General features: G+C 33.0%; 2 protein-coding genes across 2 annotated transcripts in view; one reads left to right on the top strand and one right to left on the bottom strand.

Moving 5' to 3' along the window:
- The window catches only part of LOC128983153 (caspase-8-like), a 29,902-nt gene extending 22,504 nt beyond the window's left edge, over positions 1–7,398 (bottom strand). The window contains exons 1-2 of the mRNA XM_054402329.1: positions 7,343–7,398; positions 3,773–4,738 (exon numbers count right to left, since the gene is read on the bottom strand). Of these exons, the coding sequence (XP_054258304.1) occupies positions 3,773–4,735 (963 nt within the window). The 5' untranslated portion in view covers positions 4,736–4,738; positions 7,343–7,398. The remainder of the gene's footprint in view (positions 1–3,772; positions 4,739–7,342) is intronic.
- Positions 7,399–15,402: 8,004 nt separating this feature from the next.
- Positions 15,403–27,634, top strand: part of LOC128989308 (peroxisomal acyl-coenzyme A oxidase 3-like) — a 30,562-nt gene continuing 18,330 nt past the window's right edge. The window contains exons 1-6 of the mRNA XM_054411191.1: positions 15,403–15,630; positions 15,971–16,129; positions 20,599–20,745; positions 22,853–23,000; positions 23,361–23,535; positions 24,049–24,164. Of these exons, the coding sequence (XP_054267166.1) occupies positions 15,517–15,630; positions 15,971–16,129; positions 20,599–20,745; positions 22,853–23,000; positions 23,361–23,535; positions 24,049–24,164 (859 nt within the window). The 5' untranslated portion in view covers positions 15,403–15,516. The remainder of the gene's footprint in view (positions 15,631–15,970; positions 16,130–20,598; positions 20,746–22,852; positions 23,001–23,360; positions 23,536–24,048; positions 24,165–27,634) is intronic.

Here is a 27,634-nt window from a genome sequence, read left to right as displayed (position 1 = left end):
TTCGGTGACTCGAGTGCGTTTGGCGCGCAAATAGCTTACGGGTACCGGTTATTGGCAGTGCTGGGGATATATGTGAGTGAGGGTTAGGAGCAATACACAAATGGTTTCACAAAAGATCTCTGGTCAACCCCTTCACCTATAACCCAACCAGATTTAGTCGCGCATAGGAACTTTGGCTACTGCCACTGGTATAGCATTTTTTGTGGTACCAGTTATCGATAAACAAAATAGTATACTTACAATAAACAAGCTTAATTATAATATAAGTAAAAAAAGATAAAATACTTTCTTTCAAAACATAATGGTGGTGGTACAGTATATAAGCCGGGTGGTTTGTACTGTACCGGCTCACTCCTTGCTTTGCTGTATACGATCCACGAACGGTTGTTAGTCTATGTGTGGAAATGCAAGGTTACAAGAGGCCGTCAACACTTAAAAAATAATAAAAAAGTAACATACTTTTAAAACAAATTGCAGGAAGGATTTTTCACCTCCTATATGTTCAAGATGGTGTTGTACCTACGCCACTGTGGTAAAGTATGAAATTTATTTAAGAATTTTGTTTGTACAATTTTGCTAAACAACAATTTATACGTGTATTATCGGTATTATACAACATACGAAAGGTGACAGTGGATTGGGCCGTTCAGTATTTTTATTACAATAGGGGTAACCGTCATGAAGTGAAATGTTAATGTAGTACAGAGTTTAGTAAAAAATCTATGCGTGTTAACAGTAACAGTTTTGGTGAAAACGACTCTTTGACATATAAAAAACTAACAGTAAACCGTATATCGATCCTTATTTACTCCACGCAAAAACTACGCGGATTAAGGATCACCCTACTAAAACAAAGGTTCTACTTACAATTTTATCATTTGTAATCGTTAGTAATTATTGAAGAATATATTTACCTCAGAAAACATAATATGTTACACCGAGTAGTAACTATAATACATATACTTTTTGTACATCGAGTTAAAAGTCGTCCAAAAACCGAAAGTTAAATCACAGAATAAATATATATTCAAAGTAGGCCTATAAATAACTTGACGTTAATGTTTAGTGTTACGTAACCAGTCGAAATGTTAGCAGATCATCCACTAGTACATGTATACATATTGTCACTTCTTGTGTAATTTAAAACAGATTCTAAGCAATGCGTTCACCTACGATGAAACGGGTAAAAATTGAGTTTTCTCACTTTTGACCCTCAAAACACAAAATTTCCCAATTTTTCTCTAAACCTTCCTTAAGAGCTTAAAAAACAAACAATTCAGTATATCAAAGTGTTTTTGTACGGTTATTGGTTACGGAGAAAACTAAAAAAAAAATTAAATTTAAAATCCCTATGTTATTCTTATGGAGAATATTGTAAAATGTTGTAGTTTGCTTGTTTATGGATATCTTTTGATCAAGCTTGGCAAATATATTCATTTTATACTAAGCAATAATTATTTTACTTAAAACACACACTTTATTAGTTTCCTTGTAGCAGCAAACCTAGGTACTCGTTAAACCTAATTTTATTTAAATAGATCAATTGAAAAGCAATTCAGCCAAATGGAAATTCGCTTAGACAGCAGGTTAGCTGCGGCGGGGGTATTTACTTATCCTACATTCATTTGAAATTAATCACTAAACGGAGTTAATAACGGCAATGTAAAACTAAGATTAGTTTTATTTGGTAAATTACGTGGCTTTTATCATTTGCACTTTGGAATTTTATATTTCATCCAGTTGCATTATGAGAATTTTAAATTATAACAATTGAAACGATTGGTTAATAATAATAAGTTTTGGGAAATCGTATGTTATATCATTCACTATGGGATACAGAAGAACTATTGTATTAATAGTCAAAGGTCATATGCGAGATATAATAACGAGACAAAGTCCGTACATAATGGAAATTGTATAAATGGACATAAAACTTCACAAAACGTAAGTCTATAATTTAGGTAATACGAAAATTTAAAGAATTAAATAACAGTAAATAAAGAAGATGTGAGATGACAGTGGGGTTTAATTCAACAGTTGGCAGCACGTATTTTAGGTAGTATTATCCTGTATTCCGTATCAACTGGAGTAGAATCGACGTAAGGCTCGAGTAAATACGGAGTGAGGGATACTGCTACCCGGCCTCGAACGCCGGAAGTGGCGCGGAGGGGGGACGGCCGGTAGTGATATCACTGAATCTAAATATCAAGTAGCATTATCCCTCCGTACATCGTTATATATATATATATATATATATGAATTTGAACAGAAGGTGTTTTTGGCCTCTGGGGACATCAAAACAGAAAAGTAAATCAGTTCCGGGTTTAGGTCTTACCATGAGACCTACCTGTAGCTTATTCGCTATAAATGAATTGTGCCAATGTAGTGGATGATCACTTAATTACTTGAGTTTTAGCGAATTTCCCTATAGGGAAGTAGCTATTGAGTGAAAATTTAAAAACGTACGTTTTCATGTCCCTGGCCTTTTACTTTGTAGATACTGGATTTGTTGTTTATTATTATGTGTTTTAATATTTTTTGGGACGGGGGCAACATGTTACACACATTTATTTGGTTCTAGGTATTTTTTTTTGTATTTTGAAAGTCTCGAAATTCACGACCATGACGTGTCCCTAGGGTACATTTTCTGTTTTTAGACTAATTATTCATGCAGAAATATATAAAGCCATATTTTTATGTCATCAATAGTTATTAACTTACAAAAAATGAGAATATTATCATTTTATTGTCACTGCAAACTGACTAACATGACAAAATAAGTTTGTCCCTCGATTTGGCGTCACAACCATTTGGGACAAATTTTCAACTTTGGACCACGACAGTGGCAAGCCTGGTGTTGATTGCGTCAGTTGGTTTTAGAGACTAGTTCGGGGTGTACGTCAAGTTTGTAGTGCCAATCGTTTCGAGTTGAATGGAGGAATTACAAGACCAATAAAGGCAAGTTTGTGTTTTTTGTAATTTTGGTGTGTCCATGACCGTACCCAGTCATTCGATGAAGTAGACACGGTGTTAATTTTTTTTTATAAGATATTTCAATTGCTAGATTAACCTAGAAGTCCACTTTGGATCCTCGAACATGAGATGCAGGGCTACCACTACCTACCAAAATAACCAAAACCAAACCAACCAAACGTGCTGATAATGAAAAAAATCAAATGAAGGTTTATTAATTGAAAAAATAGTTCTGTTCATAAAATAAATTTATAAATGCCTCAAATCCAATTTTATAATTTTTTATTATGAAATTAAACTGTCATAACCTAACCAAACTAACCATAGACTTGCTGATAATGAAACATCGAATGAAAGGTGTAATCATACAAATAGTTCTGTTCATAAAATAAAACTATAAATGGCTCAAATTTAATTTTATAATGTTTTAATTATAAAATTGTCATAACCTAACTAAACCAACCAAACTAGCTGATAATGAAAAAATCCAAGACAAAAAAAATAGTGCCCCGAGTGAGATTCGAACCCGGCTCCTTTAGTTTATCAGCCCGGCACTCTATCCACTATACCACCGAGGCCGATGGTGTGAAACCGTATCGTTGCGGTAATGGTGTTCCCTCAGCCAATCAGAAGCCTCCAACTAACACTGTTGGCAAAACTAATCCTGGAATAAAAATTCAGCGACCCAACCACTCACTCTTTGTATACGTTTAATCAATTAAATTACCTAGATAAACAAAACCATTCATTGAAACTTGTTGATATTAAATCAGTTGTGATGAACTGCATAAATACTAACCTTAAATTCTTTCCTCTTTTCAATGTTGTTATAAAACTTGGCGTTGTTAACTACAACTACCAATCCAGGGTTATTGGGGTCTTTGATTTTGTAACAGTCTTCTTCCTCTTCATTGGCCATTATATGTTTGAATGTTTTTGCACACTCATTATCTGTAAAGTTCTTTATTTCTTCATTTATATTGTAGTAAACGTCCAACAAATTTGCTGACTTAATTTGTTTCATCAGGTTATCTAGATATGGCTCCTTTTTGATGCTGATGTATTCTTGAGAAATCCAAAATAAAATGTGAAACTCCATGTACATTGGGTCACAGTCCAATGTTATGTCTTCTTTGAATTTACCATCACGTCTAACCCGATCAATAAGGTCTTGAGCTGGTTCTCTTTTTAAAAAATCGCACACAGAAGAATAAAGTATTTTTTTAAACCTGTTTGTATAAACGGGTGCATCCCTCTTTATGTTAATGTCTTGAATACAACACCCTAGTCTCATCAAACTATTGTTGTTTTGAATTATTGCAAGAGTTTCAAACAGTTTGAATTTCCAATTTGTAGGCGATGTGCAAGCCCATTCATACAATTTACCTCTTGAAAAATTCTCCGGACCAGCAGCAATCAAAGAGCGGATTAACTGTAGGGCGTACCTTGTATCATCAATCAAAAGAAAAATAACAGATATGTACTCGTACAGATCTAAATTCATTTCTATATTACTGACATCTTCAAGGGTGACTTTATAAATTAAATGATACTTTTTCTCAGGCACACTGATGGCAGAATCAAAGGTAGCATTGCCACTGTCAGTGGATGTATCATTGGAGTTATCACTGCTCGTGGACAATCTATCGCTATCAGAATCCTCTGAGCAGTGAAAAGATGTTTCTGAGTCTGATTCTTCGGAGTAGTCTTCATTGTGGTTTGGTAAATCAAATTTAGGAAACCCATAGTTCCCCATGTCCATTTCCTGCAACAAATAACTTAAGTTGGATTTTAAATACGAAATCCTTAATTCTTGTTTATTAAAAAAGCTAAGTTAGGCAGAGGATATCTCACTGAAAGTAGGCACAGGATACTATTTTACTGTCAAAACCTTTGAACATTTTCCTTTTTAGGAAGTAATAACGTTTAAGGTTTGAGACCTATTACTTTTTTGTTTCAGGGTAAGCATTCTAAAGTCTAAAATATTGTTAGTTGAGAATGGGAGAAATATATACACAAAGATAATTACTGTACATGTATATCTTCTTAAATTGTATTGAACAAGTAATAACATTGATGTTATTAATAATAATATGTTATCAGTTATCGTTTAATTTCGTTAGGCCTCTTCAGTGATAACGAACTAGGGTAATAAATTTAACGTATTATAAAACGTGGGTCTTTGATTATTATGCAATCTTACTTTCGTCACCGAGAAATATTTTACTTCTCGGTTATTTCGTACACTGCTTATGTTGTCTGCAAACATTTTGTTACTTTGGAGCCTGGAGTCATGAACGTTTGGCTGGGGCTTTTAATATTGTGTTACTGTATTTTACATTTTAGTTTTGTCCTAATATTGATTGTATTTTGTTGAATACAAAATACTGCTACTCTACTGACCGTGTTCGTTAGCCCATATCTTATTTTACCTCACAATTAACCAATACCAAAGACATTTGTTGTAAGATAAACGCTTACAACATAATAAGACACTTGAAATCCATACAAAGATAAAATAAAAAATGCAATAGGCTATTTTAGCCTGTGATAAAAGTAGCCTACGTCAATCTATTAAATTAACCAGCCTTTAGTAGGCCTATATGAGTTAATTTTAACCAAAGATTAAACTAACCTAATAAATTAATACTTTCTCATCCTTCAGTCATATTTGGGTTAAAATTCGCACATAGTGGCGTCCCTATCTTAAATAACTGATTGATTGACTTTAATACTTTACTTTGAAATGGCGACCATACCAATGTAGGTATTTTAAGCAAAGAATTAATGGAGATGAGTGTAGGATGAGTGGCACAACCTTTTAGTTTTGAAAGGGACTAAGGCCGACATATTCCTTAGACACAGATGTTAATTAATAGCCAATACAGCAAAAGGCAACTAACCTAAGGGGGTTAATAGGGGAATTTGAGCCACAATTTTGCCTTGTAATTAACGAATTAGTCTAATTATCAGGGTAATAAAAATTAATAATGTGTGATAGGCCTAAATTAAATGTACAATTTTTAACCTCCTTGATATAAACAGTCTGATAGACGGATGGAAAATAAGTTTTTTTATTTGATTTCAAAACTATTTACAAACACTAATATTGATATAATGACGTAGTGATGTAACACTTTCATCAAACCACGACTGAAATACTTAACACACCCATTTATGGAACATTTAATCCATAATTTCATATTTTTTTTCATAATTTATTTACCACTCTTTTTATGATTAATCTGTTTCATCATTGTATCGGTGGTCCAAAAATAGCTCTGGGGGGAGGAGGAGGGCGTTTGATTATGTTGTATCGGTGGACTAAAAATAGCTCATGAGAGGGGGGCCAAAAAAATAAGTTTGCAGGGGGGCCCGTAAAAATTTGTTACGCCACTGAATTAAAAGTTAATCAGATGTCAAAAGTTTTGCCACTTAGTCTAATTGAGCTCATTTTTACAGCAAAGTTTGTTTGACTTCTATGTGATTATTGTGACTATAGGTTGGCCGCTTGGAAAGCAACCTGCGCGAAATTTTTAGCGCATGTAGGGGAGGTAACGGCGAGGGAGGGTATGTTCCCCTCTCCGCCAATGGCCGTTTTCACACTGCACGACACGACACCGGCACGGCACCGTCACGGCGTGTGTATTTACGGTGTCGTGGGAGTTGGAATCCCGTGTTACCAAATAGACCTGCTTACACACACACCGTCACGGCAGTGCCATCGTTGACCATCGTTTTCAATATCCGTTTTCAACCCCTGCTGAGGTGGAGCGGCAGCGGAGTGGGGGAAAGAGCCATAGTCTGTCTCACTCCCACAGCTCGGTATCTCTCACTCGCACCAATGCTAATAGGAGGTCGCTTTCTAAGCGGCCGACCTATAGTCCTAGTTAGTTATATTTAGGGGTAGACTTCTGTATCTGATGTCAAAAACAAACGAATGAAAATATTGATAGTTTCAATCGATATATTGTTTGGTTGGTTAGGTTATGTTAACCCAACTAATTAAACGATATATCGAATGAAAGAATCTATATATAGGCCTAGATCAATATTTTCATTCGGTTGTTTTTGACAACAGATACGGAAGTCTACCTATATTTAGTTTAGCTACGGTACAGTGTTTGTGACTGTAGCAATGAAACGATGAAAATAAGCCTACAATCTTTAATTCTAATATTTTAACCTAAAGTGAAGGCTTATAAGTTTACTCTAAATGGATAGAAGGCCTAACTGTAGTTATTCATTAACAAGACTAGACAACCTCTAGTTATTATTATTATTATTATATAGTCTAAAACTAGCCTAATTAGATTATTAATTTGTCTTACAAGGTATTTAATAAACAATACAATAAATGCAACTTAACCTCAAAAATTAAGTGATGAGCATTGACTATTGACGTCTGCTGTGACTGCTGTGAGGCAGAACGGCAGAAGGCAGAAACAGAAACTGACAGTTAGTAGTTGACAGTTGTCAATGACAAGTGACACAGCTGACGAGCCACCTTTTTATTATTGCCATAGAGAAGTAAGATAATCTTACTTCTCTTTGTTATTGCCACGGCCACCTCATCGAGATCGATCTCTATTATTACTGCCTTCAAAGTGGCAACGTCGCAAGTAAGGTTGTAGTAACAGCTGCTTTGTTTTGAAGCAGCTAATGATATATATAATATAATATATAAATATTATTGTGTATTTACGATGGTTACTGGACTATGAAAATATTGACTCGGCTTTAACTCATAACTCATATTTATTGAACCAAAATAACAAATACAAAATTTCCATTGGTCATGCCAATTATAGCGTAGAACTAAAATTAAAATAAACAATAGACAATGTTGCTTCACTAAAACTATACCAACTACTTCTTTCAACAAAAAAAAAACCCATCAGTGACACAATCTCGAACACTAGTAACCCTTCGGTGGGGCACACGGGAGGGACTAAGGCTAACATATCTTGTAGTGTCAGCGTTCGCCGCTAGGACTGCTAAGTTGAAAAAATTTAAATTAATTTTTAATTTTTTATTTTTTGTTATAAAATTAACTTTTTAATTATAAAATATTGTTTTAAAGTTATAAAATAAATTTTTAATTTTTAAAATTAAACTGTCATAACATAACCTAACCAACCAGACTTGCTGATAATATAAAAACTATATAAGATAAAAATCTAATTAATGATTACTTATAATTTTTAATTAATTATAAAATTAATTTTAAAATTTAGTATTATAAAATTAAACTGTCATAACCTAACCTAACCAACCAAACTTGCTGATATGAAAAATTTGTTGACAAAAATTTAATGCTGCCAGCGGGTTTCGAACCCCGGACCTCCTGAACAGCAATCCGAAACGCTACCAACTATGCCACGAACGCCGCTGAAATCACATCGTTTCGTTACGGTAATCGTGTCGCCTCAAGAGAAGACAATAACCACTAGAGATATGACGTCATTACACATTTAGCCTTAGTCCCTTCCGTGTGCCCATTCCAGTAACCCTTGGCCAAAAGTATTTTTTTTTTCTTTTTAAAGCTGTTCAAGTCGTCTCCAGCTGAAGGGAGGGAGGGAGGAGATCAAAAAGGTTAATGCCATTGTAATGAAAGTGTCTCTTGAAAAATGTAGTTGAATGAGATGGCAATTTAAGATGAGAATTGTTACGTAGTGAATAGGAATGTGTAAGTGAAGATTGGTATTGGTGTAAGTTTTTTTTAATGAGAATCAACGTTTCCAAAATTTATATTGAGGGAAATGTTAAAATTTGTGATGAAATAAAGTATTGCCTGCAAGATGTTCTTCTTTTCAAACCAAAGACTGCCCTAACTGCCCTCTTCTGGAGTTGGAAAAGGAAAGACATTTTCCCACACTCACACCCCCACACCGGCACTGCGTGTATATCAGGTGCGGGAAAATCACTCCATAATATGCTGTAATTAGAACATCACATTTTGCAAACTTAGAAAGTTGGCTGAGAAGAAACCTAGACAGCACAAGGATATTTTATAAATATTTTTAAAATATATATCCATCTTTAAAATATTTTATATATTTTAATATTTTTTTAAAATATATTTTTTAATTTTTTAATAATATTTTAACATAATAAATTTAAAATATTTTAAAACGATTTTTTAATGGTCTTAAAAATATATTTTGTTAATATATTCTATTTTTTGGTTGAATATATTTACAAAATATTTGTAATATATTAAGACAAAATAATTTAGTTTTTTATGTAAAAGATATTTTTAAAATATTTTATTTACCGTAAAAAATAGCTTTTAAAAATATTTTTATAGAATTGTAACTGTAAAAATATTTGTAAAAACACTTTAACACCCTTTATAAAGAATATTATAGAAATATTTTATAAATAACCTGTTTTTAAGTTTTAAAAATATATTTTGGTAATTTGTTTCAACCGAGCTGGGTAAAATATATTTCCCACAGATTTAAAAAATATATTTTGACAACAAATTTCTTGTTCCTTAAAGAATTGTTTTAGGGCCATGACTAAAAGACTTTTTTAAATAATTCAAGTAGCCTATACTAAAAATGGCATGTATATTAAAGTTGTCTTAAAACCACTCCAAAAATAATTCCTTTTTTCCAAACAGTTAAATAAAATGTTTAGACTATCTTATAAAAGTGAACTTTTAACATACCGGATGTCCGCCCAAGTAGCACACATTGTTATTGTTGGCCCAAAGTTGGGAAATGGTCGGTACGGTTATGGGATCTATAGTAAATTGGATCTATAATAAATTGGATCAGGGGTGCCCATCCCCCCCAAAGTCAATAGCGCGAGTCCCCCCCAAAATTTAACCACCCCCCCCCAACGGCCATAGGATCAGTCTGGGGGGTATGGAATACCCCCCTGTAGGAGGGGGGTACGGGAAATTTTTGACATTTTAGACATAAAATAGATGGGTTTTTATAATTTGAGGCACCTTATTAGAACCAAGAAGTTGGTTTGGTTAAAAAATGGTATGTTATTTTCTTCATCTTATTATTGAAAACGTTGGTTTATCGCGAGTTTGTCGTAATTGAGTTTGTCTCTATTACTCTTCTTCCCAAACAATATACAATAAAAACAAAACAGACTCCCTTTGCTCACACTTGCCGTAAGCCAAGGTTTGTTCTCAAACCAAGAAGTGCAAAATTTTCTAATTTTCTTAGTACCATCTTCTTGAGAAAATGTAAAGCCTTTATATAGGTTGGTGAGTCCTAGCTTTTTAATTGCTAATTTTTCCTCAAGAGCGAGGTTAGAAAAGTTTAATGTTAAAAGATTATCCACTTCATTAATTTTCCAAAGCTAAAATTAAACTAAATTAAGTTAGGCCTACCGTGTGTCAATCATCACAACTGTGAGTTTAATGTATTAAAATATAACTAATATTTTGTTGAAAGTATAAATAATTCTATCAATTTAGTAGACTACTTCAAGTATTTTACTTATTAAGTCTAGTGTTTCTGTTATGTCTACTCTACTCGTCTACTAAACATGTTATTAAAATAGTAAACAATTCCAAACTAATAGGCATTGGCCTACTCAAAACTATCTATCTACAATTAGTCTGTAAATTTAAAATTTAAATCATGGCAAGAACTGCATTTTTAAATAATAACTCACAATTCTGAAAATTGCAGTACTGTTGAAGTAGGCCTAACCCCATTTGAACCACGAACACCCACTTCACAATAATTTCATCACCACACCATCAACACACCTTTAAATTTAAATGATTACTAAAACCAACAAAATCGTAGTATGGCTACATACTCTAATAAATCTGTAATAATATCACGAAACTTACTAAAAGTGTTAACTTATTAGTTGTTAAAATATTTCATACAACTACAACCCGTTTGCCGGTTGGTGTACAACATACACGTAACACGGGCGGCGGGAATCGGGATGTAAACAAAGCTACACTAGCGAGCTCACTCGCCACTCGGTTGCTACCAGTACAGCGCTAACGCATCTCACCGGCCATGCTAACCCTGACGAGTTGTGTTATGTTTTATATTTATGCTTGATTGTGAGCACAGGTTGTCTTTAATGTACATACATTATAAAAATATTTATTTGTTGACAAAAAGTTGTATTTTTTTAATCCCCCCCCCCAAATCTAAAAAAACATCATTAAATCTCAAATTCCCCCCCAAAATTGAATTGTATAGCGCAGTTCGCGCTATCAAATCATTCTGTGTGCACCCCTGAATTGGATCTATAATAAATGTAGTCAGATGTTATGATAGTTGTGATAATAGATACAGTGGGGAACACCTGCTTAATATAGAACGATTATAATAATGCAATTTTTAAAAATTAATATTCTTTAACTTATTTTTGTTAGTTTTTAATATTTGAACAATTTAAGGGAAAATATTAATTAATGTTATTATAATAACATTACTAATCTAATTGTAATTAAAAAATCTTTATTAAAATACCAGTATCCTCTCCAACTCCCAGAAAAACAATTCATCTACTTAATGCCTAAACAGAATCATATTATATATACTGTGGTATCAAAAATATTTCAAGTATTGCGACCATTGCAACTGTCGGCTACTCTTTGACCACTTGAAAATTCTCTCAAAACCAACAAACACAGATAGCTCAGAGGTAGGAGGCTCACAAGACAAAGGTACCAAGCAGGCCCGCCGAGAGGGGGGGGCCAGCGGGGGCATTGCCCAGGGGCCCGGGCCTACAAGGGGCCCGGGCCCGGGCCGGGCCTTGTCTAAAATGTAGTTGGGATGTAGGATGGGGGAGTGGAGTGGGCCCGCGGCAACGATTGCCCAGGGGCCCGAGATTTCTCTCTGCGGGCCTACCAGGTTCAAACCCCGTCCGGACAAAAAAAAAATTTGTTCTAGTTTTTTATTCAAAATGTGTTTTTATGAACTATTTAATCAATTTACTAAACGAATAATTATGCTTTTCATACTAAATCATTATTATTTAAAATATTTAAATATATTTTTTAATGATTTTTTAATAACATTTATAAAATATTACAACAAAATATTTTATTAAAATATTTTTAGGATACATTGGGGGTGGAATAGGATGCATTTTTAAAATATACTTTAAAGATTAAAATAAAATATTTTTAAAACATCCTGTGCTGTCTGGGAAAGATTCCCGAAGAAATCCTTCTACACACAGTGTCAATATGGGAATGAAAGCGCAGGTTTCTATCGAGTACCAATCCCAAGAACTTAACCTGATCAGTTGCCTCGAGCTCAACATCATTCAAAAGGAAATTGTTTTTGTTTTTCCCAGCTGAACTTATAGAAAAATTTACAAATTCAGTTTTTCAGAACAATTTTGCGAACCAGCATGATTGGACTATGGAAACAGGGGTTTATGGGGGTTTTTAGGAGTGAGAATGGGTCTTTGCAATTTTTTCCTAAACCGTTTTTTCCTAAGCTAAAAAAAAGTTAGGATAATGAAGTGTTGTCATGCTCTTAATCGTTAAGGAGACAATTCCAAAAACTGCAAATTTGGAATTCCCATGTTATTTTTATGGAGAACTAGCTGTTGTACCCGTGCTTTGCAACGGGAAGGGGACACAAAATAGAAAATTTTCGGTCTTTACATTTGTTGTATAAAATAGTTACACCCTGTTGGTAAACCTTATAACTTGTTAATGCTATTATAATAGAACCAACTTGTGTATTTGAAACAGCTGACAAAACTATTTTATTCCTTTTAAATATGATTACTCATAAGGATAACATAGGAAACTCCAGAGCCACTGGGGCGGAGCCCGAAAGGACTTTTGCGATAAGAGTGCGTCTATATGTTAATTGGGAATGTGAGCTATCATCACACCAAATTTCAGCCCAATCCGACGAGTATTTTTCGCGTTTACTTGTCACAAACATACATTCATACATCCAAACTTTCCCATTTATAATATTACTAGCTGTTGTACCCGTGCTTTGCAACGGGAAGAGAACACAAAATTGAAACATTTTGATCTTTACATCTGTTGATAAAATAGTTACACATAAGCCTTTTAAAAACAAAATTTAACCTTTATGGCCTTTATAGGATAGATGTTGTCATAAATGTAAAAAATAATAGTACTGTATCCTAAGCCTTGTAACTTTTTAATGCTATTCAATATCATAGAACCAACTTGTGTAGTTGAAACAGCTGACAAAATTCTTTTATTCCTTTTAAATATTATTACACATACATAAGGTTAACATGGGAAACTCCAGAGCCACTGGGGCGGAGCCCGAAAGGACTTTTGAGATAAGAGAATGCATCTATATGTTAATTGGGAATGTGAGCTATCATCATACCAAATTTCAGCCCAATCCGACGAGTATTTTTTGCGTTTACTTGTCACAAGCATACATCCATACATCCAAACTTTCTCATTTATAATATTAGTAGGATATTAGTAGGATTAGTCATCTGTTATAGTTTGCTTGTTTAAACATGTTGATAAAATTTAGAAAACTTGTTTGTTTCATATTTTTCTAGCAACATTTAACTATAAAAACTATATATTACCTCCCTGTAGCAGCAAACCTAGGTGCCGTACTTGTTAAACTTACGTTATTTAAATACAGAATAAATATTTAAAAAAAAAAATTTTAGTTAATATTCAAATAAGGCAAATTGAAATTTGCTTATTCTGCAGGTTTGTTGGGGTGGGGATATTAAAATCTTGTATCATAATTAATTGTGTTGAGATATGTTTAGCATGAATTTGCACATGAACTACCCATGGTCAATGATAAGCACTTTAAGGTCCTTGTCATTCCTATTGTTAAATTCTGCCTGCACAGCACCTGAACAACTTCAGTAATGCACCTTTGTTTATTGATGACCACAAATAACCGGATGCGTATTTTAAAAAGAGCATTACTCATTTGCTTGTTATATGTGTCAATTTAAATAATTTTTACTACATTAAAATGTTTTTAAACTCTTGCCATTTAAGAAATACACTATTTACTAAACATATATTTGAATACACTTGTCAGATGTCCTTTACTTAGAAAATAATGTCCACTTTCATTCATGCAGTTTTTAATCATTTTCTTAAATTCATCCATTACACAACACGTCTACTATATAATTTTCCACATTTACCGGTTAACATAACATTTTTGGTCCCTAAGATCCATCAGGGTTCGGGGTTTGTTACACACACTCAAATTCGGAGACCTTGGGGCCACAGAATACAATTAAATTCAGAATGATTGCATGGTGAAAATAACACACACAAATGTTCTATATGAATAGGAAAATAATTTATTTTGATATTATGATAGGGAAAATAAGCTAGTTTAAAGTTAAAAATATGTAAATACATTATAATCTTTTTAAAGATACTCGTTAATACCACTATAAGATTATAATCACCTTTAGTTATAGATAGTCATCTGCAACGTGGACATCCTCTTTAAATTTTGTATCAAACATCATCATAGAGCCGCGCTGACTTAAAATATGTGAGCTTGACTAATACAAAAGTTTACTTTATTGAAATTATTTCATTCTTTTTAGAGCATTTGAAGTCGGTTGTATTTTTTTACAAAAATAAATTATGTTTGAAGTAAATACATAAATTGATAGGAAAATTTGTTTAATAAAATAGAACTGAACTGATTCATAAGTCAAAAACTATCAACAAAAAAAATAACAAAAACAAGTTAAAAGTCAGCTGCAATTTAAATAATGTTCAAGACATATCAAGCTAACTATGTTCGTAACTATGTACTATGTGTACTATGTTTGTATCTATGTTGAAAATAAACATAGATATTGTTCATAAAAAGTTTTTGTCTTACCTATGACCTCAAAAGAGTGCTTGAGCATGTCAACAATTACGAACCAAAATGCTTGCCAAACCATTAACATCTTAACCATTTTAACAGCATCCTGACAGTTATTATTCAGCCAAGAAGCTCATTTATTCGGAAGGATCCCATTTCCCTCAAATTGTTAATCCACCTGAGAATTAATTGTATTTTTGCTGAATAAAATATCCTGGCGTCTAAGATGAAAGGAAACTATATTTAAAAACAAGTCGCTGCACTGTTGTGATAGACTTGCCATTTCGCATACACATGAGCAAACCTGGACGGTGATTACTGTCCAATGATTTATGGCTAATAAAAATGGCATAATATGCAAACAATGAATAACAACTCTCTCCCCTCCCCCCCTCATGACTATCATGACACCTCTCCTGCACTTATACTATCCATTAAAAAAAACATCCGGTTCCTGTTGGTCACCCTGTATATTGTTAAGTTAGCACACAATATTCATAAGGTAAGCCATTGTTTTCCGTTTCCGTTGACTCTTCATTATCACACCAGTATGTTATCAGGACTGTGTGATTGTGTTTGTTATTTGCGAGTCTATTGAAATGTGTAGCAATAATTAAAGGTAGTACTTTGGGTTAGTTTAAACAATTAAAAACTATTGTGAAAATGATTGGTTATATCAATTAGAAAAAATAATTTTGCTATACTTTAGTGATTTTACCCTAGAAACATGAAATACACCGAAGATGATAAGAACATGCTGGAAATTTATCGCAGAAAATCAACATTTAATAGTAAACACCTTGAAGAATTCATCGAAACAAAAGAGGCAGTTGACATAAAGGTAAAATTATTAAATACAAAATATTTATACAATTTGTATTTCAATTTTTGACTTCTGAATAAAAGAAAGATAATATTACAGAATTTGTTTGGAAATTGTCAATTCAATGGAAATAATATTTTTATCACTTGAAATTGTGTTGACTCTAAATATTGATCTTAAATTCCTGAATATTGTGAACGAATTGAAAGCTACTCTCCAATTATTGATGATTTTATTTTACCTAAATATACCACAAAGCTTATTGGATATTCACAACTCATGTATGGGATCAAACAGTACCGGTAACTTTGTACTCTTTTTTTGGATAGACCATTAATGGTGTTAACGTTGGTTTTAGAGAGAAGTGTTCCGAAGGCTTGAAAATGATCCGCTATTTCAAAAGTCTAACACCTCAGAAAATCTGGACCAGATAAGAAAGATTACTCATTTACGAAGTAAGCGAATTGCTGACTATGGAATCCTTACTGATCCAAGACAAAACAAAATGCCACTGTGGGTAAGTAATCATAGTGTAGAGCTTGACATACGACATGCAAAGATTTGGTGTATTTGTATTTACAGTACAAGAAAACCTCACACTCTAAAATTATAATATACAGGGTGTTTCAAAAAGAATCATCCAATTTTGAAAAATCATAGCTATGAATCCGATTTGATCGAACAATATACTGTTAGAAAGAGGAAGTTCTCAAGTTTCATGGAAAATATTCAAAAGAACTATTTTCAAATTTTAACCCCACCAAAAATCCAAAATTGCGGACATCCGAAAACGAGGAGTTTTTTTTTTAAACCGGCTATAACTAGAACACGGTAAGATCTAGCAAAGATTTGAAAGTATGGTCAGAAATTAAATTTTCTACAAGACACTCTTGGGCGTTTTCTGAAAATCGCATCCCTTCACCCCCAAAAAACGCCCTACTTTCAAAAATTGGCATTTATTTTCAAATTTTCAATTGTCTTAACAACTTTTTTCTACATAAGTAAATTTTTATTGCAAGTTGCACATATGCTGTGCATCTAAAGGGGACCATATTGAGCACCTGTATGTAAAAAAATCTTTATTAGCCTACTTACTCTTTAATATAAAATTTACCTCATGTCCATTATTCATGAGATTATTAATAATGTGATTATTAGTTTTCAAATTATAAACCTACGAAACCGGATGATTCTTTTTTGAAACACCCTGTACTTGTGTTTATTTGGGGTTTTAGTTTCATATGTTGACAAATTATTGCATGATAAAATAAAAAAATGTATTTAAAATGAAATGATATTTTGATAAAGGTATATAGGGATAAAAATAACTCCTTTAGCCCCGCAACACATAGGCATAGATTGAATACATACGTTATATCTGTAGAATGGGGAAAAAACATTTTGCTGCCATTAGAAAATAAACACATTAATTAATAAGGCAGGATCCCTAGTGGAAGACATCAATAGAAATCAATAGAAAAAATCTATTGATATCACTAAATGCTTAGTGATATCAATAGATGTTCATGGATATCATTACAAGTAAATACAAACAAATAGACATCACTGAAAACTTAGTCAATACATATCACTAGACATCTATAAACATAAAATATATCAATATAGATCATTAGAGCAAACAAATCGTTCATTGATATCAATAGAGAATATTTTTTTAATATGTTAGATGTAAATATAAATCAATAGACATCAATACGGGTAAATAAAATTGAAAATATCTCTAAAATGTATCACATATGAGCATTATGGATTATACAAAATATCAATGTAAAGTGGTTAAATAAACAGTAATAAAAATGTTATTTTTTGAAAAAAGGAAAAACTCTAGTTTTAGGTCATAGACAACGCTGAGGTACCTAAAACTCAATATAATTTAAAAATACATCATTTTAAAATTGTTGTAAAACAGTTACAACTTGTATTAAATCTTATTTTTTAAACTACCAAAAACTGATTGCTAAACAATTTTAAAATTGTTGTAAAACAGTTTACAACTTGTATTAAAACTAATTTTTTTAAACTTCAAATACAGCTTTTGACAACTTTTAACAATTTCTTTCTTAATGGGTTATTGTTAGGGATAAAAATCACTCACAAATTCATCATTGAATTCCTTATTTCTAGAAATCAATAAAAATAAATTGTATTGACACTATTCACATCACCCAAGTAGCAAGAAAACAGTTTGAACTGGTAATAAAACAGTTTTGAAACATGTTAAAGCATAATTACATGCATAGGTACATGCTTGAAATGACACAAATGCCATTGAAAAATCATGAAGTTTAATTATGAGGCCTAACACAGCTTCTCGCATTCAAAGTGGCTATCATTACTAAGTCAGATATGAAGCATCTGTGGCGTAATGGCTTAGACAACTGGCTACAATGCTGAAGTCCCAGGTTCAAATCACGGGAATACCAAGAGCTTTTTGACAAGAATTTTTTTACTTTTTCATTTTTATTTTATTTTTAGTGCATAGTAGATGTGATTCAATGTGTTGAAACAAATTAAAAATTGTTTTTTAACAAGCTACAAATTATTTTCAATTAAGCTAATGACTCGGATCCTATATTTACTTGTATTGATATGTATTGATGTGTATTGATGTGTACGAGAGGTCGTCCAGTGGTCGAAACTCGACCAAAAATATGTAATGTACTCACTTCTCTATTTTCACCCCACACTGTAAATAAAACATGTGATTGGAGTTTCTTCCATTTGTTTTGATTTTCTGTTTATATTTCGTTGTTATTTCGTCACCAGCATGGCAACGCATAAAATCCATGTTAATTTTTTCAAATTTTCAAACTCATTTTTTGTGCTTATCTTTGAGCCTATTTAAATTTATAAAGGGATTCTGCACACCTACAGGAAAATTGCTTTCTAACGGTATGCGCAGATTTACCCCACGATGCACACAAGCTGAGAAAAAAGGTTTTAAAGAAACATGTTTGCCTATTAATATATAGATAGATTGGCCCAAATACACATACGTATCAATACGTATCAATATACAATTTTTGTATTGATATATATTGATCACTTCCACTAGGGATAGCACGGGAAAGTTCTTAGTACCATTGTGTCTCTTTACCATACTTAATTGATTGGGACTGAAACAGTCAAACAAGACCAAGTCCCAGCCTGCAGTCTTTTTTATGCAGAAAATAACAATATAAAAATGTCTCTCTTGTCTTTTGAACGATGCTGACTTAGCTAGAAGTGTACAAACAAACCTTACTGGGAAACTATTGAGTGCTATTAGTTGTTACCCACAGGCTTGGTCCCGTTTGACTTCATAAGTATTCATAAAACTATTTATTGGTTAGTTAAGCTGAAATAAACAAAACAGAATACAGTAATACAATTGAATAAGTACATTAAGTTTACACCTATGTACTAAGTTTCATTGACCCAACGGTGTTTGAGCTCATAAAGTTCAAATATATATACAAACTTCCTCTTTTATAAATATAGATGATATGATAGGCCTACTTTATTTTCAAAACACATTGTCAGCATTTAGTTTATTTTTACAAATTATTTACAAATAGAGTACCAATGAAGGCATAGACATCATATACAGTCTAACCTTGATATAACGAACCTCGATACAACGAATTCCTTGATATAACGAATTTTTTTAAATCCCCTAGAACTCTCCATAAGACACAATGTATATTTTACCTCTACATAACGAACAAACCATAACAACGACCTTGATTTAACGAATTTTTCGTGATTTCGGCTAAAATAAGACACCTCAATATAGCGAATTTATCATTGTCAGAACCTCTACATTGCGAATTTCACCTCTGCATAACGAATTGTCTACGTCTTTCCCTCGATATAACAAATCCCCTACCCCATTATTGTTTTTGAAAAATCTGTTTCTTTATCAAATGAAATGGAAAGGTGACGTCATCGCTTGCGCTAACATTCGTCTGCTCCGTTTTACACATCTCTGTCTGCTGTCGCTGCGCGCGCTATGTTGCAACTGAGAACTGATTTCATTCACTGAGGATTGATGACGACGTAATGTTTAGTAAGCTGTGATTGGGCGATAAGTAACTATGGCGAATTGTACAATTTTTGGATAAAGAGAAACCTAAGAAAGAATATAAAAACAAAACTAAAGAGAAAGAATAGCAACATCGTTATTTTAACATTCCTTTTTCGAGTGTTTTTATTATCTTTAAGTTGGCTATTGATTATACACTTTTATAATGACTTATCTAATAATTTACTGTATTGTTTTCAATACGATTTGTTTCAACTAGCAACACCAATAATATAGTTAATGATTATTATTGACATTCCTCTGTTGTGATAAATCAGTACTGTACTGTAAGTAGCCTACCGGCCTATCGCGAGCAGTAGCTTACAAAACTTTCTACTGTTTTGTTTGTTTTTTACATCGTTTATGACTACGCAATGTAGTGTTTGGCTAGGTTTTAGGAGGGTTATAACAAGCTGTGATTTTAAACTTACAGTTTTGAACCTGTACCAAAGGTCAATGCCATTGTCATGATTGCGCAATATTCAAGATCCCTCCCCTTTATTATGCCGGATAATTTAGGTTCTACTGTACAATGTAAACACTGTACTGTAAAGTATTGTAGCCTATGCTACTTTAATTGTGTTTTAATGATGACTAATCCCGGCCTTTAATTGACCGACGCTGGTTCTGAACCTCGACTAAGCGAAATTCCTGCAAACATAACCTCTATATAACGAACCTCGTTTTAACGAAATCCTTGATATAACGAATATTCAGTTCGGTCCCTTCAGATTCGTTATACTGAGGTTGGACTGTACAACATTATTATGCCAGAATAATCAGAGGTTATTATGCAGCAATGATTTGTTGGTGAGTAATCATGCTTGTCTTGTAAGCACAAAAACCACTATATTTTCTATGTATGAGTTGGTTATATTTTAATTTAAATTACAACGTTTCAGTTTCATGCAGTTGTCAGTGCCTTAGTGCAATATGACGTCAATCTCCTCATCAAATCCGCAATATCAACTCATTTTTTTGGGGCGGGTGTCAGAGGATTGGGCAATCATGATCAGCAGAAACATCTTGAAGACGCTATGGATGAAAAGGTATATTTAAGAAACTGTATGGCCATAACATACTAAATTCTATCCAAAATCATTTGGATCATTTTTGTCCCTTTTTCCTGCTGTAATTTTATCAAACGCCTGGAGATTAGTGCCCAAGTACCAAGTTTAATCAAAATAGGTAGTCTTTTCTGTAAGTATCATTATACCAACCAGTTTAAACTATTTTTTTATTTTGCTGTATTAAGTTAAAACTGAATAACTAAAGAGGAATTTATTTCTTCAAAATCCTGAAGAAATTTTGTTTATAAATGTGTAGAAAATTAAAAAAAGATTATTAGAAACTGAAATTAAATAAATTAATCGGTAAAAAACTTTCATATTTGAATTATTTATCAAGGCAAAACATCTTTTAAATAGATAAGTCACCTCCACATGGTGTATATTCCTTTAGAAGAAATTTTATCAGAACTGAATTCACTATCAAAGTTGTAAACACTGTTGGTTTGTTTAACTTGTCATTATCAGTTTTAAAAGTTGACCTATATTACTATATCAGAAGTCTTTAACAAGAATCAAGTTGTCCTTTTAATAGTGTAACAAATACCACTGTAAAAAATCTTTCTAAAAGTGTTTTAACACTTTCAAACACTTCCTTATTTAAAGATTATTCCATGCTAAATTTGCATCTCTCATTAAACCTGAATTATTGTATCTTTGGCTCAATACTTGATTATCAAAAAATATATTATAGACTTTAATTCGTTCCTAGTTGTTTTGTTGAAAAATATACAAAGTTTGGCTTGTCTGAATTTAGAAGGGAAATTTTTGCTATCTAAAAAGTCTTTAAGCCAATATGGGATGACATTTCAATATTATATACAGTGTCAGCATAGACAACCATTTTTTTCTTCTGTATAAGACATATTTTTGTGTCTCTGCACCAAAGTAGCTCCTGGCAGACCGACCCTTCAGGTACGCATATGTATTGAAAAATTTACAAACTGCCGCAGTGAAAATGCACCTCTAACAACTAAGACATTTGGGATATAACTTGAAGCTCAGTTGCCATTAATATTTGTATCCAAATAATAATGTTGGAGACAATTAATTGCAAACGTAGACAATATTTTTGGGTAATCTATCAGTGTTTACTATTTGTTGTAAAACAGCAGGATTTAATGTTGTTCATTACAATTTTTTGGAGAAAATTAGAGCTACATTATTGTACTATTATTAATCTTTAGGTGATTTTAACTTTATATACAGTAACATATTATTTATTCAAATTAGTCAATAGTGTTATTATTGCTTTACTTTTAGCGAAACCGTGTTGTCGAGTTCGATGATATATTTTATCGGCCGTATATGTGTGCGCACTATGTGTTTATTCGTCGTGTGTTTGTGTAAATGTAAAAAACTGTTACTGACGATCTTCATATGAAGTAATATCATCCTTGTACGCACCTGATGATGACCTCCTAGCAGGTTGATACTAGTTGTTAAGACAACAATCGGATTGCAAGAATAAGTTATTTAAACCACTATCATTAGTTTAGGTTGGAGCTCGTTCGCTGCGCTCACTTGCCTTCAAGTTAGCTCGTTCGCTACGCTAACTCGCCTCCAGGTTGAAGTTCGTACGCTACGCTCACTCACCTTTTGGTTGCAAGCTATTGTCATAAATGTAAAAAAATAATAGTGCTGCACCCTGTTGGTAAACCTATTAACTCTTTAATGCTATTGAACATCACAGAATCAACTTTTGTTTAGTTGAACCAGCTGTTAAGATTCTTTAATTCCATTTAAATATGAGTACTCATAAGGTTAACATGGGAAACTCCAGAGCCACTGGGGCGGAGCCCGAAAGCCCGATCAGAATAAAAACTACTTAGTTTTCCTATTTAATGCCCAAAGAATCGGTGTACCGAATTTAAGCCTCCTAGGTAAATGGGAAGTGGGAGAATTAGTGTTGAGTGAGTGAGTCAGTCAGTGAGGGCTTTGCCTTTTAAAAGTAATAGTCAATATAGTGTTATTATTGCTTTACTTCACATCTCGGGTCCCTAACTGTACCCCATCAAAACCAACTTTAATAATCAATAATATGTTAGCTGTAGAGTGTCGAACTATTATGGTATATTTTACATTCCAGATAGTTGGTTGCTTCGCTTTGACCGAGGTGGCACACGGTACAAATGCGAGAGCAATGAGAACCACAGCAAGATTTGAGCCAGAAACACAAGAGTTTGTACTACACACAGAAGACTTTAAAGCAGCCAAATGCTGGATTGGAAATCTTGGTAAAATATATGATTACCGTACACTAAAGTACACATGCAGGCTGAGTGACTCTGGCTTTTATCCAATACAAAATTCAATGAATATGATTACATCTTACATAAAAACTTTTGACTGTCATGTGGTATAAAACTAATTGGCATTTATCGTCAACATACCAACATTTATTCTGTAGTATTTTTTTGCTGAAGCAAATAGAGAAGTAAGAACCTAAATGCTTTTAGAGGAAGCAGTCCAAGCCCATATAATATAACATATTCTGTTGTGGGTGTGCCGGGAATCAAATCCGTCCCTCCCACATCAAAGTCCGAGACGCAACACACAGATTGTATGACGAAAAATAAGATTTTAAATGTTATCAGGTCAATCAGCCACTCATGCAGTGATTTTCGCACAGCTCTACACTCCCGATGGAAACAACCAGGGTTTACATGGCTTTCTGACTCCGATAAGAGACCCAAATACCTTCTTACCCTTTCCCGGGGTCATCATAGGGGACATGGGAGAGAAAATCGGACTTAATGGAATGGATAATGGGTAAATATGTAAATTTGGTGTTGACATTCAGATCGGAAAATGAGTTGTGTGTCCTAGATAAGAAGTGTCCAAGAACTAATAAAGTTTGTTTGCAATCATTATTCTTTTCAACCCAAAATTTCAAGATGATCAGGTGTGAACTTAAGTAATTTTGCCATGGTCATTCATGTACGGTAAGCAAGGAGTATAAACTTTGAAGCTAAGCCTAATGCTTTAATTGTTCTTGTACAAGGCTGTCTATTTTCAGTTAACAAAATAATTTTTTCTTTGACTACCACAGATTGTGTGAAAACTGTATCTAATTTAATTTCCCTCCTTTTGGTTCTGAATAATAGTAATAAAGGTTTAAATCAAATTGAGCCCTGCTTTACCTTATAAACTATTTTTATTTTAATAATGCCTCTTAAAAAAATGCCTTTTTAATAATGCCTCTCTCGTTTACTTGTAAACTTAGCCTAAATACTGTAGAACTTTAAATCCAAAACATTTTATTGACCTTGTTATCTTCAACAGGTTTTGTATATTCAACCAATATCGAATTCCAAGAGAAAACTTACTCAGCAAATATGGGGAAGTCACTGAAGATGGCCAATATTTTTCACCTATCACAGACCCTCGGAAAAGATTTGGTGGGTTTTAAAAACATATTAAAATCCTACATCAAATGATTCACACATGCATCAACATAATGTTTACTCCTCAAAAATTAACATAATTTGTTGAAAATGCTTTTGTGAAATGACCGATGTTTTAAAAACTATACATTATCTTAATTAAACAGAATTTATCTTAATGGACAGAATTTATCATACAAAATTAAACACTCTTAAATTCCTGAGACACTAAAGTTTGTTGTGCATAAAGTTAATAAATATGAGTGAAATATAACAGAATGAATGTATGACATTATATATTATTGTTGAAAGAACACTTTTTGCCCGTGTGATGATTGATGAACTATATTTTTTGTTATATTGCAACATTATTTAACAAAATAAGCTAGAAAACAAAAATACTTTTCATCTAAAAATACCTTTCAAAAAAATTTTCAACTTGTTTCCAATATTATGCTAATGCAAACAAGCAGCTGTTTAGTAAGTGAAGCTACCACCGAGGAAATTAGTCAATACATACGATTGCTACATACGACTAAAAAGGCTTTTACTCTCTAGGGAATGAATGAATGAATGAATTATTTCTTTATTCCAACAAATTACGGTATTTACAAAATATGTACACAAATATTTAAAGGAAGAACAAAAACATAAATGAATTTAAAAGAATAAAATTAAATAAACCTTTACATTACATCTATGGTAAAAAAAAAAAAAACTTACATGTTAATATGGAATAAGCCGACATGGGCAGCGAGCCTGTGCGTCGACTGCAGTTGCTTCCAAACATACATTATTTATCAAATGCAATAAATAAATCAGGGCTGTGCGAATAGTTCGAAAAACGAATCGAATCCGAATCTTTTTAGAGATTTGATTCGGATTTGAGAACGAATCTACTGTTTCTAACTGGATTCGGATTCGGAATCGATATTCGAATTTACTGGTAAGAGATCCGGGTTCGGATTCGATATTCGAATTTCTTGGAAATAGATCCGAGTTGGGATTCGATATTCGAATTTACTGGTAAGAGATCCGGGTTCGGATTCGATATTCGAATTTCTTGGAAATAGATCCGAGTTGGGATTCGATATTCAAATTTACTAGATTCTGATTGAATATAATTTTCAATATAATTTTTTAGACACTAAAAAACTACTTGTGCACTCCGATTTGCTGTTGACTGATTCATGTTAGGAACCTGACCAACTTGGTGTTAGGTTTTAGGCACATTAGTGTAGGTCGCATTTGAACCCTATCTTGGCTATCAGTAAACTTAACCTCACAGTGTTAGTTGTTACTTGTAATAGTAATGCAGACATAGGCTTGTGTGGAGGATTAACACCGAGGTGTATAATAGGCTGGGCCTATGTTTTAGACTACACAAATTGGTAGTCCATCACTTTTAGCGAGTAACTGAGGCCTAGGTGGTATGCCTAACTTATGCCCAATTTTTTAGTTTCAAAACTTCAAATAGGTAGGCCTAAATTTTATAACTTTTTTATTTGGCCCATTTCAAGAATTTTTTAAGCAATTCCCTAAGTTATTTTAGCCCCAGAAAATGTGGTCTAAATATGTGAAAATTGGTACTGCTGACTTTCCTCGGATTTGGATTCGACTCTGAACAGGTTTAAATATTCGGATTCGATAACAGCTTTAAATTTCAGATTCGGATTCGATCCAGGTTAGATAATGGCTGTAAATGAGATTCGGATTCGACCCAGATTCGACTCGGGATTAATTAAAATATTCGGATTCGATCCGGATTCGATAAAATCTGTACAGCTATGATTCGGATTCGGATTCTAACCAAAATTTCTGGATTCGCACAGCCCTGAAATAAATAAATGACAGGAGAAATGATGAGGTGAAAAAATGATGTGATGGAGTTACAAGAAAAAAAAAATTAAAATTGTGAAATAAATGGCTACGTGAAAAAATATTAGGTGGCATAACTAAGTTTAAATAAAAATAAATGAAATGTAATATTGACAGGAATTCTACGGCTTCGAAAGTGTGTCTAGAGGGGAGAAGTGGGCGGCGGATAGCGAGTCAGGGTACAATGGTCAGGTCGCATGTCGTGTCAGGAGCGTCTGTGTCTGTAATCAGCTGTGATGATAAGCTCAGCCTCGTCCCCGCCTAGACCAAGCAACCACTCATTGACACGGCGTTTGAATATGTTTAAAGTGGGGGAGTCAAAGAGATTAACACTTTGAAAAAAGTTTTGTAAGTTGCGAAATAGAACATGTGCAATATAAAATGAGTTGGTCGATTAAAAGGATTTGTACAGTTGTAGTGATGTAAATCCAATTCGGGTAGAATATCTAGTATTATGTGTATGGGAAATTATAGAGAAAATGTTGCTATAATTTTTAAAAATATGACTTAGAACATTTTTTATGAAAAGTTGTCTGATCGTTAAAACTGACACATCCTTAAAGAGAGTGTCAGATGGGTAACGCCTGCACTTCCCAAAACCAATTTTTAATATTAACTTTTGTGTTATGTTTAATGGCTCTAAAATACTTTTATAACAACCCCCCCAGCTTATTATTCCGAAAGATAAAAGTGATTGAACAAAAGCATAGTACATTAATTTCATTTCACTTTCATTTAGAATCTGATTCAGCTGACCGATAGCATAGATATATTTTCTAATTTTACTGTTTAAATATTGAATATGACTAGACCACTTAAGACGGTAATCAAAGACCACTCCTAAATATTTGAATGAATCTACTTTTTCAATAGATTCGCATGTACAGTTGGCGTCGAGGTAATCACCACAGGTGTGAATGACGAGATTTTCTAGATTATAATCAGATTTTAAACTTAAAGAAATTGGCATAAACTTAGTTTTTGATGAATTTAAAGAGAGTATATTCTGGTTTAACCATAACTTGGTTTCCATTAGGTCGTGCAAAGCTTTGTTGCGGGCCTCAAGCCAAGTTTTTCCGCTGTTCAAAATTAAAGTGTCATCCGCAAATAAGAACAGCTTACCAAAAATATTAAGTTTTGAAATATTATTTATATATATTAAAAATAAAACAGGTCCAAGTGTACTGCCTTGAACTACACCATAGTTAACGTGTTCAATACTACTGTTGGTGTTAAGTATTGATACAAGTTGAGATCTTTGAGACAGATAACTTTTAAACCATTGAAGTGCGTTACCCCTTACGCCAACTGCTTCTAATTTGGAAAAAAGCTTAGATCGATCAACTGAATCAAATGCCTTTTTAAGATCTAAAAATATTAATATTGGATGTTCATTATCTGAAATTGCCGAATTTAAGTCCCTATTAATGTCAAAAAGTGCATCTGAAATGTTTTTGTCCAAGCGAAACCCATACTGACAATCACTCAAAATGTTGTTTGTTTGAAGAAATATAACTAATTGATCTTTTACTATTCTGTCAATTAACTTAGCAAATACACTCAAGAGAGATATTGGTCTGTAATTATTCATATCGGCAAACTCATTG

The sequence above is a fragment of the Macrosteles quadrilineatus genome, unplaced genomic scaffold (assembly GCF_028750875.1).
Source record: "Macrosteles quadrilineatus isolate MER2022 unplaced genomic scaffold, UCM_ALF_1.0 Scaffold_1__1_contigs__length_201487025, whole genome shotgun sequence".
Classification (NCBI taxonomy): domain Eukaryota; kingdom Metazoa; phylum Arthropoda; class Insecta; order Hemiptera; family Cicadellidae; genus Macrosteles; species Macrosteles quadrilineatus.
This window is presented reverse-complemented; position numbering and strand designations above follow the sequence as displayed.